Source organism: Helianthus annuus, chromosome 7 (genome assembly GCF_002127325.2).
Source record: "Helianthus annuus cultivar XRQ/B chromosome 7, HanXRQr2.0-SUNRISE, whole genome shotgun sequence".
Classification (NCBI taxonomy): domain Eukaryota; kingdom Viridiplantae; phylum Streptophyta; class Magnoliopsida; order Asterales; family Asteraceae; genus Helianthus; species Helianthus annuus.
Window position 1 is genome coordinate 148,836,465 of NC_035439.2, and position 17,788 is coordinate 148,854,252.

The window sequence follows — 17,788 nt, forward strand, 5'->3', positions numbered from 1 at the left end:
TATATATATATATAGGGTGGAGTTATTGTAAAAAAGACCAAAAGTGTGAGAAAGGTAAGAAAGAATCTCAACCATTAGATTAAAATTAATTGAAAAGGGTAGGATTGTAAATGCATTAACAAATTCAAATATGGTAATCCTTGATTTAAGGATTTGGAGAGAGAAAAACCTGGATTTTAGGACTTATAACCGTCCATAAATATAACACCATTCAGATCATGTTCATACATGGTGTTTTAAATATAACACAATCCAGAAAATATAACACCATTCAGCTAAAAATAACACCATTCAGCACAAAAATAACACCATTCAGCAGTAAATAAAAAAACACCATTCAGTACAAGAAATATAACACAATTCAGTACAAAAATAACACCATTCAACACAAAAATAACAACATTCAGCAGTAAATAAAAAAAACACCATTCAGCACAAAAATAACACCATTCAGCATTAGATAAAAAAACCATTCAGTACAAAAATAATACCATTCAGTACAAAAATAATACCATTCAGCACAAAAATAACACCATTCAGCCCAAAAATAACCACCATTCAGCATTAGATAAAAAAACCATTCAGTACAAAAACAACACCATTCAGTACAAAAATAACACCATTCAGCACAAAAATAACACCATTCAGCAGTAAATAAAAAAAACACCATTCAGTACAAAAAAAACACATCTGTATCATCTTCTCCACTTCCGGCACCACCACTGGCACTTCCGGCACCACCACTGCTGCACCACCGCTGTCGATCCGCACAACCACTGCCACTGCCCGCTCGCCGTTGCCGTTCGCCGTCGCCGCTCGTCGCTCGCCGTCATCGCTGCCGCTGTTCTATCAATATGGAGGTTTATCGGTATTAGGGTTTTGAAATTGTAGAGAGAGAGAGAAATTGTACGATCAATTGGAGAGAGATCGGAATTATAGGAATTTAGATTTACAGTTTCCTATTTTGAATGGATATAAAGACTTTATTACCCCTATAATTTTCAATTCAGTCCAAATTAAGAAAAATATTAACCATTTTGGTCCCTATTGATCTCAACCATTAGATCAAAAGATCTAATGGTTAAGATTTTTTCTTACATTTCTCACACTTTGGGTCTTTTTTACAGGATCCTCTATATATATATATATATATATATATATAGAGAGAGGGAGAGAAAGTATAATGTACTTCAAGGCTTAACCTACATTATCATACATGACAAAAAATATAACGTGCGTTATTATCATAGAACGTGCGTGATTATAGTCCCATGCGTGATTATGTGGTCCCATGCGTGATTATGTGGTCCCATGCGTGATTATACCCCTGATCCAACGGTTACCATTGTGGCATTGTCTCCTACGTGATGTATGATAAGGCTTTTTGTATGTTAACCTTACTCTATATATATATATATATATATATATATATATATATAGAGAGAGAGAGAGAGAGTTTATATATTTTTTATTTTTTAGTTTTGTACAAAATAGTCTCTAAATATAAATTCTTTACAAAATAGCCCCTGGAATGTGAAATGTCAAGAATGCCCTCATGTGCAATGCACTTGACCAGATTTAACCAAAAAATCTAACTGAGTTTGGCTTAAAGGACATAACGTGCAAGATTTTGAAACATTAAGTACAAAACTTGTCAACTTTTGTGCTAAAGGACAGCGCCTGTAATTTGGTGTAAACATAAAGGACAAAACTTGTAATTTACTTTTTTACTTTTAACCCAAAAGTATTTGATGAATTACTTTTAACTCAAAACTATTAATTTTTTAATGTTAACACGAAACTTTTCATTTTTTGTAATTTAACTTTACAACTCTTTTACCTTCAACTTTGGTCCCCTATACTTTTCATCTTTCGAAAAATTTTCGTTTTACACTTTGTCTACGAGTTAATAAAGTGCAACATGCGTATGTGATTCAACGTTTCGTTTTAAATTTTGCGAGTTAACACGACGCAACGTGCGTGTGTGGTTCAAAGTTTTTATGTCATCTATTTTTTCCGTTTGACAGGTTCGTTGTAACATGCGGGCCCTAGATCGACTTAGTTATTATTTTCTATGTTTTACGATTTGATTTAATTTCTTCGCATTAACACGCCGCAACTTCAATGTTGGTGGTTGGTGACGGTGATGTGACATTGGTGCTATTTATTTGGCATGATTTTACGCCTCCTCCTCAACGCGGGTGTGCTTAATAGTAGTTTTAAAAAGCTTACAATCCATTCTCTTTTCTATTTTTTATGTCTATTCAATAATACAAATTTATATGTAACTATTTGAAAATAAAACTAAACAAAAGCGCAAGTATGACTTTATCATTCTAACATAAACTTTAAAATAGAACTTCAATTATTATCTATGTAATGTGTATTATTAGGTGAGTCGACAAAGATAAAAACTTAGTTTGAAAAGGAGATCTATTAACTTAATTTCACTCCACCCGTCTCGTGTGAAAGTCGAGAAAAAATCCCTCCTCATGCCGTAAAACGAGACGTGTGGGCAACCAAGCATAATAAATCGGCCCTGGCCCAAACCCAGGTGCCTTGTTATAGCCAGGGGACCTAACACACGTGCCCTCAAGGGGCCGAACCACAAGCCGACCACCTAGCCCTTTTTCAACATTTAGCTCACCAACCCTTATACACGTACTCACGACTCAACCCATTTTTCTTCCCACTTAATTATTTGATTTATTCCTCCAATATATATGTGCTTATTCAACCACTTTTTTGTAGCATTGTAAGTATTAATTCTTAGTAAATGGCTTATTTTTGCTCGACTACTTATGGCTTCTTACTTGCTATTTTGTTGAAGATTGTTTTGTGTATGTCGGGTCGGGTTAGTTTGGGGTCGAGATTGTATGCTAACAACAACCAGACATGGGTTTCTGATAATGGTACATTTGCATTTGGGTTTGCTCCTGCTGTAGGATCAAGTTCACGTTCACAGGATGATCATCGGTACCAACTCGGCATTTGGTTTGCTGATCTACCCGGCGACCGTACTCTTGTGTGGTCCGCATATTTGTAAGTTCTCTTAGCGCGAGTTAATTTATCATTTATTGTAAGGGTGTGGGGCACTCCTCTAAGGGGGGAGTGACCTCTCTTACACACACCCAATCAGCACGCGCCACATCAACTCCCCTCTTAAGTCCCCATTTTGCACTCAAACGTTGGCATCACTCCACTCACACAATTTTTTTTAATAAAAAAAGAAGAAAAAAATATGATTGGTGGAAAAAGGGTGGACCCACATTAACAACCAATCACCCCCTCTCTCTCTCCTCTATCTCAATCGGTGAGCACACACCGAGCTATGAAGTCCCCGCGCGGTGAAGTTTGGATGGTGGCGGTGTACCCGCACGGCATTTGAAGTCCCCGCATGGGGGTCACCGCTGGTGCCCCGTGCACCCTAAGTTCCCTTAGCGTGAGTTAATTATCATAGAAAAATATTATTCACCATTATCGTTTCTTTTTCTTTCCATAGAATCTCTCCCGTCACAAAAGAAGCGATCTTGGAGCTCGACACAACCGGAAACCTTGTCTTAACCGATGGGCGCACCCTCACATGGACCTCAAACACGACACGCGACGATATCCAATCCGCGGAGTTACTCGAAAACGGCAACCTCGTCCTCTACACGATCAATCAACACATAGCATGGCAAAGCTTCTCACACCCATCAGACACACTCTTACCTGGTCAACCTTTGACAATCTCCAATGAGTTGACTTCGTCAAGGGGGCCCACACGTGTCGGCGGTTATTACATTTTAAAAATACTACAACAACCCACTTCACTAACCTTAGCTTTATCATACAACCTACCAAAAGAGCCTTATAACTTATCAACCAAAGCTCTTTCTAATTATTCTTACTGGGCGACACCGGAGTTCTCTAACCTCACCGGCGATGTTACGGCGGTACTCGACCAAGCCGGAAGCTTCGGGGTGGTTTACGGCGGAGATTCCGCCTCAGCCGGAGCAGTGTACGTTTATAAAAATGACAATGACAAAGGTGAATTATCATCAGCTATAAACCAAACAAACAGACCATTAGTTCTACGTAGAATAATTCTCGAAACTAACGGTAATCTTCGGTTATACCGTTGGGACAATGATGTTAACGGATCACGGCAATGGGTACCCGAATGGGCTGCGGTTTCAGACCCGTGTGACATAGCTGGAGTTTGTGGTAATGGTATATGTAATTTAGACAGAACCAAAACAAACGCGACTTGCGTGTGTTTGCCTGGTTCTGACACTAGTGGGGACGATTTCCAGTGTAGGGCTAACTCGTCCTACACTGGAAATTGCAGAGTTCCCCACGAGAATTGGAATAAATCCGAATTCAAAATCGAAACAGTTCAACAAACAAATTACTATTTCCTACCATCGGCTGTGATAGCGAATTATAGTGATATCGCGTCGGTTTCGAAGTGTGGTGATGTTTGTTTATCTAATTGTGAATGTGTTGCTTCTGTTTATGGGCTAAACCAAGAGAGTCCATATTGTTGGGTGTTAAGAAGCTTGGAGTTTGGTGGGTTTGAGGATTCGGGCTCGACTATGTTCGTTAAGGTTCTGTCGAACGCCTCTTCTAGCGAAGAACGTGAAGACGGTTCTGGGATGAGTAGCAGCACTCGGACTAAGGTTGTGGTGCCTCCGGTTGTGCTCGGGATGCTTGTTCTTGTTGGACTTCTATGTTGTTTGTTGTATGTTAATGTTCATAAAAGGAGAGGGTTGAAAAGAGCTCTCAACAGTTCCTTGATTGTCTCAGGAGCTCCTGTTAGTTATAACTTTCGTGATCTACAGAATAGCACAAATCAATTTTCGGAGTTGCTTGGAACAGGTATTGATTTATAGTTGTGTTGTTGGATAATATATATATTCTCCAACTGTTCAAAATGTATTTAATGTGCCTATTTTTAGGTGGGTTTGGTAGTGTTTACAAGGGAAGTTTAGCAGATGGGACGCTAATTGCGGTAAAAAAGCTCGACCGGATTTTGCCACACGGAGAAAGGGAATTTGCAACTGAAGTAAACACAATCGGTTCGATGCATCACATGAACTTGGTTCGCTTGTTCGGGTATTGTTCCGAAGGTGCACAAAGGTACAATATAGTTATAAGTTCTAACAAAGTACATATGCATAGTTAACTATGAGTTGTGTTAAGTTAAAATGTTAAATTGTGCCACAAAATGCAGGCTTTTGGTGTACGAGTTTATGACGAACGGATCTTTGGACAAATGGTTATTTGTTTCGCATAATACTCGAGAGAGACTCTTGGAATGGTCAACTCGGTTTCATATAGCAGTTGGAACTGCACAAGGGATTGCATACTTCCACGAGCAATGTCGGAATAGGATAATACATTGTGATATAAAGCCGGAGAATATTCTTTTGGACGAAAATTTTAGTCCAAAAGTTTCGGATTTTGGGTTGGCTAAGCTGATGGGAAGGGAGCACTCGCAAGTTGTGACCATGGTTCGAGGGACAAGAGGTTACTTAGCTCCAGAGTGGATTAGTAATCGTCCTGTAACAGTAAAAACGGACGTTTATAGTTATGGAATGCTCTTGTTGGAAATAGTTGGTGGACGAAGAAATCTCGATATGAGTTTTGATGCAAACAATTTCTTCTTCCCTGGATGGGCTTTTCAGGTGTGTGCTTTAATGTCGAAAATTACTATTTATGAAACTACATTGATCATATATTTTTTTCGTGATTACTAAGCGAAAAGTTGTTTACAGGAAATGAGAAACGGGGATGCGATGAAGGTGGCAGATAGGCGACTAGAAGGGGCAGTTGATGAAGGCGAGCTTTTGAGAGCATTAAAAGTGGGGTTTTGGTGTATACAAGACGATGTGAGTATGCGTCCTTCGATGAGTGAGGTGGTGATGATGTTGGAAGGTTCGGTAGAGGTGAACGAACCACCAATGCCCCAATCGGTTTTTGAGCTTATTGAGGAAGGATTAGACCATGTCTATAAGGCAATGAAACGAGAATTTAATCCGTTAAGTTCTTTCATTATCACCAACATGACAAGTCAACCATCATCCGGTGCAACCTGTAGTTACTCTACAATGTCACCTAGATAATGCGAGTGATGGATCAGAAGAACGAATGCCACTAAATTAAATTACATCTTTATTTGCGTTATCTAACCATTTTATTGTATCAAAAATATAAAGCACATGTAATTACGAGCTTGTTTAGTGCTATAAGAATCTGATTTTAAAGAGTTTGTTACAGGCTATTTTAAAAGATGATATGTTATTAGTACGTCAAAGCCATATGACTTACTCTCTAGACTCTAAACCCATTTAGTCTAAGACTATTTTGGCTTTTTTGTTTCCTCTGTAAAATATTAATATTCTCCCATCTGATGAGTGTGTTAGAGAGGCTACCAAATGAATTGATTTATAAAATAAGTATGAAATAGACCGGAACAATTGGATATGATATATTAGGAGTGCCGCGTGTGATATTTTCAATATAAAACACATTGATACGAAAAAATATCGGAAATTCATATGAAGACTGAAGATATGGCCATATGGGAAGCACTTACCGATTGATTAACAGAAAAATCGATGGATTGTATGTACCAAACTGTCCATTGGCTTATTACATGTTTGCTTTGGTCAATATATCCAGATTTCAGAAACTGATAAGATCTACTCTGATTGGAAAATGGTTTCCATATGATGAACAAACTGAAGGGGGACCTATTCGTAGATGGCTAAATGCTAACTGAGAAATAATTGGGCTAGGCTTGAAATAAAATGGGGCACTGATATTTTTGAGGCCCAAAGTCTCATTTCTATTAAGCTTGGGCCGGCTCTCTAAAATACCTTGGGATTCTTCTTTTTCTCTTTTTAACTTCTCCTTTTCAGCTTTTTAAAGAAGTCATAAATTATGACTTCTCCTTTTTAATTTTTCATCACACAAAAACTCCTTTAATTAAGTTTACCCAAACACTAAAAAGCCAACTTATAACTTATTATAAGTTAATAAGTTAAAAGTTGTTCCAAAATAAGCTAACCTAAACACCCATCAAAATAGAAAAAATAAATAAAGAAAAACGTTTATTCCTAAAACGACACGAAACAAATCAAACTTTGGGTCAACTTGATTAAATAAATGGGTCATGTTTAAACTGATACATCTAAAGTGTTTAATTAAACTGGTGTTTAATAAAACATGTTACTCCGTTTAATTAAATAGACCATGTTTACATGTACACAATGTTTTAAAAACCGGTTTTTAAGTCATACCGGGATGACCTTAAAAATGGTTCAACCGGATGAACTAGTTAACTATATAATTTCAAAGAGATACATACGTACATGAATTATATTTGACATAACTTATCAGTTTTAATTTTTTTCATTAACATAATAAATTATAATATAACTATTATCATGTCCTCTTTTTTTTCAAGTTTCAAAATACAATCTTTCACATAACATTGCTTTACCCGAATAGACATACATACATACATATATATGGAGAGAGAGAGAGATACATCGAATTGCTTCAAGTCTTCACTTTTTGACCCACTTGTGGATCTATTTACTCCTCAGATTATTTTACTGAAATAAGTAAAACTACCGATGAAGATGGAACTGGAACCATGATGAAGATGGAGTGATGAACTGATGAAGATGGAGCTGAATCTTGTGGATGAAGTGATGAACCGTAAGTGATAATGGTTTTGAATGTCGATCGATAGTATATGTATCTGATGAAACTCTAGAATACTAAAAACCCAAACCAAAATAACCATGTGCCAGTACCGGTATTATGGTTCAAACCGGTATACTGGATTTTACCGCCGGTACGAATCCTATGCCGTTTCACTTATTTACCGGAGTGTTTCGTACCGGATTTGCATCCGAAACTAGTAATACCGGTATAACCGGCCGGTATTTACCGGTTTTTAAAACACTGCATGTACAAGTACAAAAAAGGAATATGTTAGTCTACTTATATGGAACATACTTTCTCCTCACTCGGGAAAAATCAAACGACTATTACAACATGAAACACTTATAAACCAAGTGACATGACATATTTGTCATTTTCACTTTTTATCGTATATTTTGTGTCATGTGCTAGACTTTTTAAGGTAATGAAATTTAAATTAGAAACCATCAATCTAAGATTAGTGGTACGCCTAAAAAACTTTCTTAATCAATGGTACCTTTTTAACGAAATAAGTGATTATTTGAAGTGTTGAGTTTCATTAAGGGGAGGGGGTGGTTCACTAGTGATAGAATTTATCACTCACAAGCACCAATCAAGTTTCGCCATGTTATCGACCATTTTTCCATCACTCACAACCATTTTTAGTGGGGGTGGTCATCACTCATCACCACATCCAACAATTTCCTCACAACCAACAAATCCACTCACAAAACTACAAACAAGTTCAATATACAACGCGTGATAGTGGCCACGCGTTGTCAAGTTAACACGTGATGGTGGTGACCGGCGGCCGTGTATAACGCGTGATACATGCTCATCACGGAGCAAAAGGCTTCCACCCCGGGTCCTCTAAGTGGTTTGTTTGTAATTTTGTATGAAACTAAACTACTAAAGTAAAATATCAATTGATTACAAGACAAAATTACCAATTCCCTCCTTAATAGCACTTTTCATCTTTTATCTTTAATAATATTTTAATTACCTTTTCATTTGATGCTTGTTACAATTACCAGTTAATTTCATGTAAGATAACTATTTTACTTTTACTATTTAAAGGAAAAATAGATATAAAAAACACAACTAAGATACGACTTCCAGTTTAAAGCACCTCAACTTTCCCTTTGTTCATGGATCCACAAAACAAAACCAAAAGTTTAGCCTTAACCATACAATCAAGAATCTTTCCATCTTGAACTCACATAAACTGACCAATTAGGATTTATGAGTCCATGTACATATAAGGAGTGAAGGATTTGGGGCTTTGATGGAAGTAAGATTTTGGGCAATTGAGTTTTTATTCAAAAGATTGGAGGACTTGAATTATGGTTAGGTGATAATTAATACATGGGTTACATCAAGAACATGGTAAATGAAAATCCAAATGAGTAAATTTGAGTTTAGAGAAAAAAATAATGTAAGTAAATTTAATATTATAATGAGTAGTAAGTGAACTAAAAGGTGAAATAGTATGTATTTTTATGTATCTTCTTAATATTTTACTTTTTATTTCTCTTTTTTGTTGATAAGAATGGTTGGCTGGCCAAATAGGGCTGTTTTGATTGAAAAAGTAGGAGTCTTCATTGGTTGAAATTAGACTACATGACAGAGACCAGAAGAAATAAACATAAGATTAGAGGTAGCAATCTTGACTCAAAAGTTTTCAATTGGGTTAATTTGGGTTGTTTTTAAAAATATATGAGTTACTTTGGGTAAGATATTTTAACTAAATGGGTCACAACAGGTCAATTGAAATTTCATTTTGTTATTTTCGGGTCAAAGCGGGTCGACAACTTTAAAGAAATGGGTCGATGTGGGTTAGCACCTTAAAGAAGTGGGTCAGATTTCGGATCAGAATGGGTTTAGGCCCGGCACAAGTATCCGCGCAAGACGGGTTACGGCACGAAAAAGGTTTTGGATCCAAACGGGCCGGTTCGGGCCGACACGGGTTTCCACACGGTACGGGTTTCGGATCGCAACGGGTTTTAGGCTAACACGAGTTTCCGCACAGGATGGGTTTCGGATCGCAACGGTAGGGGTGCAAACGAGCCGAGCTGAGCCCGAGCTTGACCAGGCTTGAGCTCGAGCTCGATTAACTTATGTGAGCTCGGGCTCGAGCTCGGCTCGATTCGAGCTTTGTTTTCAAGGCTCGAGCTCGGCTCGTTTGTATTTTCTTAAGCTCGAGCTCGGCTCGGGTTCGGCTCGTTTATTATCTAATAATTAATATATTAAATAAAAATAATATAAATAATAGACTTTTTAGGCTCGCGAGCTCGATAAGTGAAGCTCGGGCTCGTTTACTAAATAAGCTTATTTTTAGGTTCGAGCTCGGCTTGTAAACAAGTTTGAATAAGCTCGGCTCGGCTCGTTTACACTAAGGCTCGATAAGGCTCGACGAGCCTAACGAGCTTCACATGCGAGGCTCGAGCTCGGGCTCGATAAACAAACGAGCTTTATTTCAGGCTCAAGCTCGGCTCGGGCTCGATAAGGCTCGGCTCGTTTCGAGCTTTTTCTCGAGCCGATCTCGAGTAGCTCGCGAGCCGCTCGGCTCGTTTGCACCCCTACGCAACGGGTTTTAGGCCGACACGAGTTTCCGCACGGGACGGGTTTCGGATCGCAACGGGTTTTAGGCCGACACGGGTTTCCGTACGGGACAGGTTTCGGGTCGCAACGGGTTTTAGGCCGACACGGGTTTCCGCACGGGACGGATTTTAGGCCGACACGAGTTTCCGCACAGGACGGATTTCGGATCGCAACGGGAAAGAAGGCAATTTTAATTATTTGTGTATCAAGCAATTCGTGTTGTTGGAAAATCACAAAATGAAAATTCTGCAAACTTATTTATGGATGTAGAAGATCGTGAAGGCAATGTACAGCATCACTCTTGCGAGTGTTTGGATTGCAATTAAATGTTTATATGCTTATTGATTTTTATCTAACTTCTAACTTGGAATTTGAAATACATATAAATACTTAAAATAAATAAATAATACTCTTTTCACATGAACCGCAAATGAAATAATACTCTTAGCTTAGACGTGAAAGAAAGCAATTTTTAACCAACCCGACCCGAAACCCGTTTTGACCCGGACCCGTTTCAACCCGAACCCGTTCTAACCCGAACCCGTTCCGACCCGAATCCGTTTCGATCCGAACCAAAACAACCCTTTTTTTGTAATTGACCCGTTTTGCCCCGAACCCGTTTTAACCCATGACCCGACCCGACCCGAACCAACTAGTTTGCCAGGTCTACATAAGATGATGAATCAAATAATGGGATGAGATAGTGTTAAGGCCGCGGGGGGGGGGGGGGTGTTGTTGGAGCCTCTTAGGGGCTTTATCAGGTCACATAGGATCCACGTTAGCCATGGAGCTTTATCACGCCCCCCCTTTAATTTGCAGGGTATGGATGGAGCCCCTTATTAAACAAAATTAAAAAAAAAATGATTGGATGACATGTTGTGGGTCCCACCTGAACACATTAATCTGCCTAGTTACCATGGTAGCGCTTCAACCATGGTGCCCCCCTCTTAAATGCTGGGTGTGGTGATGAAGCCCCTTGGGCGCTATAGATGGTTGAGGCGGAGGGATGACGCCTCCCATACCCTCCGGCCTAAGTAAGATATTGGTAACAAACATTGAATGAAAAGGATTATTAGCTTATTTGTTGAAAACAAAGAACAAAATATGTAATTTTATATAATTAAAATAAAATAACATAGATTGTTGGTTCAGTTCTGTTTGTGCATGAAGGAAAACAATATAAATCATACCTGTCACAGCAGATGGTGCAGAGGAGAATCCAGTAATGGAGTTCGACATGCTTGTCATCTTGATCTGGTTCCTCCTTAGGGTACAGGAAACCTCAGACAAGATCATGCAGATACGAGACCGTATCAAGATGGCTCGCGATAGACAAAAGAGCTACGCCGACAAACGACGCAAACCATTAGCTTTCGAGGTCGGAGACATGGTATTGTTAAAAGTCTCGCCTTGGAAGGGCGTAGTAAGATTTGGTAAACGTGGAAAGTTGAACCCACGTTACATTGGACCCTTCAAAATCCTGGAAAAGATCGGAACTGTTGCATACAAGTTAGAACTACCAGAAGAACTGAGCAATGTACACAACACGTTTCACGTGTCAAATCTCAAGAAAAGTCCTACACAAGAGACGGTTGTCATTCCAGCAGATGAGATACACGTCAACGAAAAACTTCAATTTACTGAAGAACCTGTTGAGGTTACGGACTGGAAGGTCCACAAGACACGCAGGAATCGTAGGAGGCTAGTTAAAGTTCGTTGGAACTCGCGTCACGGTCCCGAGTATACGTGGGAACGTGAAGATCAAATGAAATCCAAGTACCCTCACCTGTTTCCAGACCCCCCTGCAACCGGTAGCACGACTCGAATTTCGGGACGAAATTCTTCTAACGGGGGGAGAATGTGACAACTGGCAAAAATAATGGTAATTCCGTACAACTTAAACACTTGGTTTAACATTTAATTTCTCTCGTTACGATTTAATTATTGCATGATTAGATCGTATAAGTTCTAGCAATCATAGGACATGGTTAAAAATGCAAACAATATTAACACAATCGCCAGGTCGTGAGAAAACCGCAAACTATGTCCTAATATGCTGGCAAAATGCTGAAAACACTATTCACCTGAGCACACTATTCATGCCAGCTAGTTCTGAAAACTGTCAAAACGAGCAACGAAGGGCACAGACGCACTTGGTAGATGGAATACAAATAAAAATCCCGAATTAGGGGCACTGAATCATTAAAACACTTTAAACTTCCACAAAACACGTGTCGTTGAAATTCGTTCGAGCCGCGCCAAATTATAACAAAGAAATAAAATGTCTGCGGCACTAAAATTCAGCATTTTAATGTCCGTAGAACTTGTAAATAAAATTTTACATCATAAATAAGCTTAGGGATGTCAACGGGATACTCAAAACATAAACTCCCGGTGGTACGCCGCAACTTTCACACATTGTCCAAGTTCTAGCCAATAGGCGAATAAATTATATTTCTATCTCCCAATCTCCTAAACTAAAAGGGTAGCGAACTAGTTAGCGATATTTTGGCGTCGCAAACGCCTTGAATAAACGCTATAGTGTTAATGGTAAATTAGAACCCTAGCTCCCGGTACTACACTACAACTTTCGTATAACACCCGATATCGAACCGGTGGGCGAACTAGTTGTATTTTTACCATTCAAAACTTTTACCCACTAAACTAGTAAACTAATTAGAGTTCATTTAAAACTCTAAACTATTTTTAACACCCTAATTACCCTACCTAAATTGATTACCTAAATATCTAACATAACATATTTATATATCTAAATATATATGTGTGTAACTTTAAAAAAAATAATAATAAACAATCCTAACACCCCACATTTCGGTCAACCTAGTGGATCCCAAACCTCAACCTACGACATGGCAAGGATGGATGAAATCTTTGCAAGGTATGGTGTTGACAATTATTTTTTTTATAAGCACCATTCCTTACCATCACTTCATACCATCATTTTCATCTTTCAAAAAAAATCACCTACAACCTTCCTTCCTCTTCCCTTGATCTTGGCAGCCATAAACCCCCCTAAACCCATCTTTTTGACCCACTAAACCCACCAATTTAACCACAAAAATCTCATTTCAAGATCATCCATGGAGGGTGTAAGCATGGAGCACACTTAGGACCATGTTTGGAGCTTAATCATCCTATAATCTTTTGCAAAATTGTAAGCTCTCACTAACTATCTTTTTAAGCTTATTATTATGTCTAGATCAAGGATGTACAAGTTGATCATCTTGAAATCAAAGAAAAAAATTCCACATAAACCCTAAACCAAAACTTAACAACTTACTAAATGTGAAGTATTATGTGATTATTATGTGTTATAGAGTTGTATGAGTTGTATGATCTTGCTTATCTTGGTTAAAATAAGTTGTTTAAACTTATAATTTAAGTTGAGCATGTTGTTTATTTAGTGTAGTAACTTAAATAAGTGATGATCTTGTTATATTAGGCTTAAAAATATGATTTAAACAACTAGATGTTTAAATCAAGAAAGATCATCACCCTTAAACTCATGAGCTTTATATATATATATGCTTAAACTTGAAAGATTAAAGATTTAAAGGACTAAACTTGATGATTAAGGACTAATAAGTGTGAATTTTTACTAAAAACAAGTGATTTAATAAATGGTTATGAAAACTACACTTAAAAGTCTTGGATTTCAAGACATAAAAGTGTTGGATTTTTTTTTATAAACTTTATATATATATAAGTGCTCATGATTTAAGAAAATAGTAGTAGAAATTTGTTTACTTAAAGTTGTATCTTGAGGAGATTAATACATTGATGATGATTTGGAAATTTAAAAAAAAATGGTTTTTAAACATGTATTAAATACATGGGAAAAATGCCATAGTTTAGGGAAACTATGACGAAATTTTATAAATATCTAATCGCGATTAAAATGAGATTAACGGGGTGATTAGCATGGTTAATCGTGATTAGTAACTTTAATTTCTATTAACGACCTTAATCGTGATTAGACGAACCCTAATGACGATGGTTAAGTCTTAACCATCCAAGAGTTTATATAAACACAGAAAGATATTTTTTTTTTTTACATAAAAGTGGGTAAAGTTTTTTAAATAAAACAATAAATATAATTTTTGGAAAATTATATATACATATGCTAAATACTCTATTGGTGTATATTACTTGTGTAATGTATGTATGTATTAGTAGTAGGAGAAATACATACCAAAAATAATACATAGAATCCTTGCAAAATATACACTTACACCACGACGAAAACCTCACGAATACTTGCGAATATAATAACGGTCGCGAACCTTCACGCTTACTAAAAATATACACTGGTGTGATACCAGAACTCAAGGCGCGAACATCGGACGACGAATCTCAAACAACGGACATCCGATGACACCTTTTGCTTTATCGACGAAACGATCAATTTCAACACAAAAGATTATATAAACCAAACGTTATGACAAGTGTAAAATAAAATATTTTAGGCACTTAACATACAATACCAACAACGAAAAGCCGGAGAGTTTAATGCAAATAACACTAAGTATAGTTATAAAAGTCCTAGTATAATTAGTAAAAGGTTACCAAAAATGCATAAACATAAATATTGGGCTAAACAACTAATATGGGCTTAAAATAACATACGTATTGGGCTAGGCCCAACATCTTGAATACATGGGCAAAGGCCCATTCCATAAACACGAAATAAGCCCAAAACACTAAATCGTGGGCTAAGCCCAAAGTAAAATACATGTATAAGTTTTATAAATATATATATAAAAAAAGTACATTATAAATACGGTATACCTACATGTAGAATACGGTATACCTACACGTATAAATACGGTATACCCACGCGTATAATACAGTATACCTACACGTATTATACGATATCCCTACGCGCATAATACGGTATACCTACACGTATAAATACCGTACCCGTACACGTATAAAGCCCACAAATACAAGTATACATACGGTATATGTATATGTATAAAAGACTCTAGTATACGATGATATACTCACATACACTTGTTGAAGTGTACTCTCTCACTAAGGTTGTATACATACGACAACGTATTTCGACATTAAAAATAAATATTTTCAACACTTTTGTCGAATAAAGACATACACTTATATTTGTGTAACAAATATAAAGTCTTGAACCAAAGCATACACCTGAAACAAATGCCAAGATATTACTAAAAATACGCAAGCGTTCCAAAAACAAAATGAAAACAATAAACGTTCAAGATGAGCAACGAGTACAAGGTCTAGGAAGGACCGGTGTGTCTAATGAGTTAGAACCCTTGTAGGTTGACTCGCGTTTACGGAACACGTTGATTGAATATATCTCTCTCAGGAACGCAAAGCTGTGAGTTCATGTCCCCCTTTTCTCTTAACTGTTTTCGGATTTATAACTCTAGGGGGTGGAATACATGTCTCAATGGTATGGTTTAGCTAGGGAATGAACTGTTAGATCATGTGAGCGAATAGTAATCTCTCTTAAGTGCCATTAATCTTGTATAAGACCGAGGGCAAAAGTGGTAGATCTATCGGGTGTAGCGAGCCCCACTCTTGGGTCCTTGTGTGGCCCATGTAGTGCTTTTGTTGTTCTAATCGGGTGTACCGGGGGAAATCCGCTAGGTTTGAGTGCTTCCTATGTCGCCACACATATTAATGTCCTTGCAAAACATTAATGATCTGTTCATAGACGCTATACATACCTGTTTGTTATAAAAGATCTCTCATATGTTTAAAGTTTTCATTGGAGCTCACTCAAAACACATGAACTCGCTCAACTTTTGTTGATATTTTCAAACTCACATGTATTTCAGGAAACTAATGGAACTTGGGTGCTGGTGTTTATTATGAAGCTTTTGGATTACAAGTCATCGATGTCATCCCTTTTGGAGGGTTTGGTCCATATATCTCATCTTCAATGAGATATATGATGCAAAGCCTTATGTTTTAAACTTATGTTGAACTCGTCTTTTGTAAAAACTTATAACTTATGTCATTTTTGAATTTAAAATAACTTATGATGTGTAATATTTTTATTATGTCAATGGATGAACATCGTATGTTTTAATCATGTAGTTGTTTACTTATATCGTACGCAATGAAAACTAATCAAGTTCACACCGCGCGCTTCCGCTAATGAACGGGTGTGACAGATTGGTATCAGAGCTTCGATTGTAGTGAACTAGGATTCCTTCTCGAGTCTAGTCTACAATCAATAGGATCCTCCCACGAAAACATTTTGTGTTTGTAAAATGTTTTTCATTGCATATACAAAAGCACCAAGGTCCGATAACAAAACTCTTTTCAAGAAAACAATGCGAGGACATTAATTGGGGCATAGTCTATATGGGATAGACTTGCTGAATTAGAACTGAAATGCACAAGGACAATGTGATTACATGTGATATGCTACATTTACTTTCCCCATACATATATAATAAGTAATGTCATTATTTATTGATATATATATATATATATGCATGTTGTACGGAATATTTTGCCGAAAATGAAATACCTTCGACTTCAAATTCTATTGTTGTTCTTGACTCGCGCGATGAGAATATCGACATCGCATCTATTGCGGATGTAGTTACTAAGTGAGACCTTAATCTTGGTGCCGTAGAAGATGGTTGTTCTTCCCTTGAATGTGGAAGATGCCAGACTTCGGTAGTGACGACGACGAGGCGGAGGAGGCAACCTCGGACAACAACTCTATTTGTGGGGCGAGGTCCCTGTGGCTTTTACGAATCATGATTGAAGACACTCTTGTCCAGACCAGGAAGATGAAGTACTCATCTTGAAGGTGCCCCTCCAGCTACTATTGCTACAAATTGTCTTTAGTTCTACTTCGTCTAACGTGGTGCCATTTCGCGAGTAATGACAACGGATGTTAGCACGTGGACCATCATTAAGGTCCCTTCTATGTTGAAGGTATGAAGACAGTAGTGTCCCCCCCTCAATCTGATCATTTGCTCTGAACGAGAGAACGTTAGGGTGACCATGCAAGGCAATTTATTATTTCGGGGGCCCACGTAATAACAACTTGTAATGCATGGAAATCCGGATGGGCTATGTAGGTCAAGCTAATGATCACTATCTATTCGAAAATCTTAAGTTCTATCTGGTAGAACACTAGCCGAGGTGGTATTATAACACCCTACGACACCGGAAGATCACGCGTATTTGTTCACACCTAGCATTCGATTTATATCACGAGTCGGTTGAGACTAGTCAACTAAACAAACAACAAAATTGTTAGCCACCGCCACCACCAGCCTACCCTCTACCACCACACCATACTACACCTGCCGACCCTGACTTTTCTGTTCGAGCGCTTGACTTAGTGCTCCAACAGTAATTCAGTGCCCTCTCTCGTAGTGTCTACGAGCAGGAGGATGAGTATGTCCATCTTCTCAACTTGATCCATCCTTCACCACACACCACCCCTCGTACTCCTTAG

The 17,788-nt window shown here is 37.8% G+C and overlaps 1 protein-coding gene across 1 annotated transcript; it reads left to right on the forward strand.

Moving 5' to 3' along the window:
- Positions 1 to 2,770: 2,770 nt before the first annotated feature.
- LOC110869290 (G-type lectin S-receptor-like serine/threonine-protein kinase At5g24080) lies at positions 2,771 to 6,287 on the forward strand. The gene is made up of 5 exons (XM_022118590.2): positions 2,771 to 3,042; positions 3,503 to 4,863; positions 4,944 to 5,124; positions 5,219 to 5,672; positions 5,763 to 6,287. Exons 1-5 carry the CDS (start codon positions 2,777 to 2,779, stop codon positions 6,108 to 6,110), a joined length of 2,610 nt encoding a protein of 869 aa, XP_021974282.2. The 5' UTR covers positions 2,771 to 2,776; the 3' UTR covers positions 6,111 to 6,287.
- The last annotated feature ends 11,501 nt before the right edge of the window (positions 6,288 to 17,788 follow it).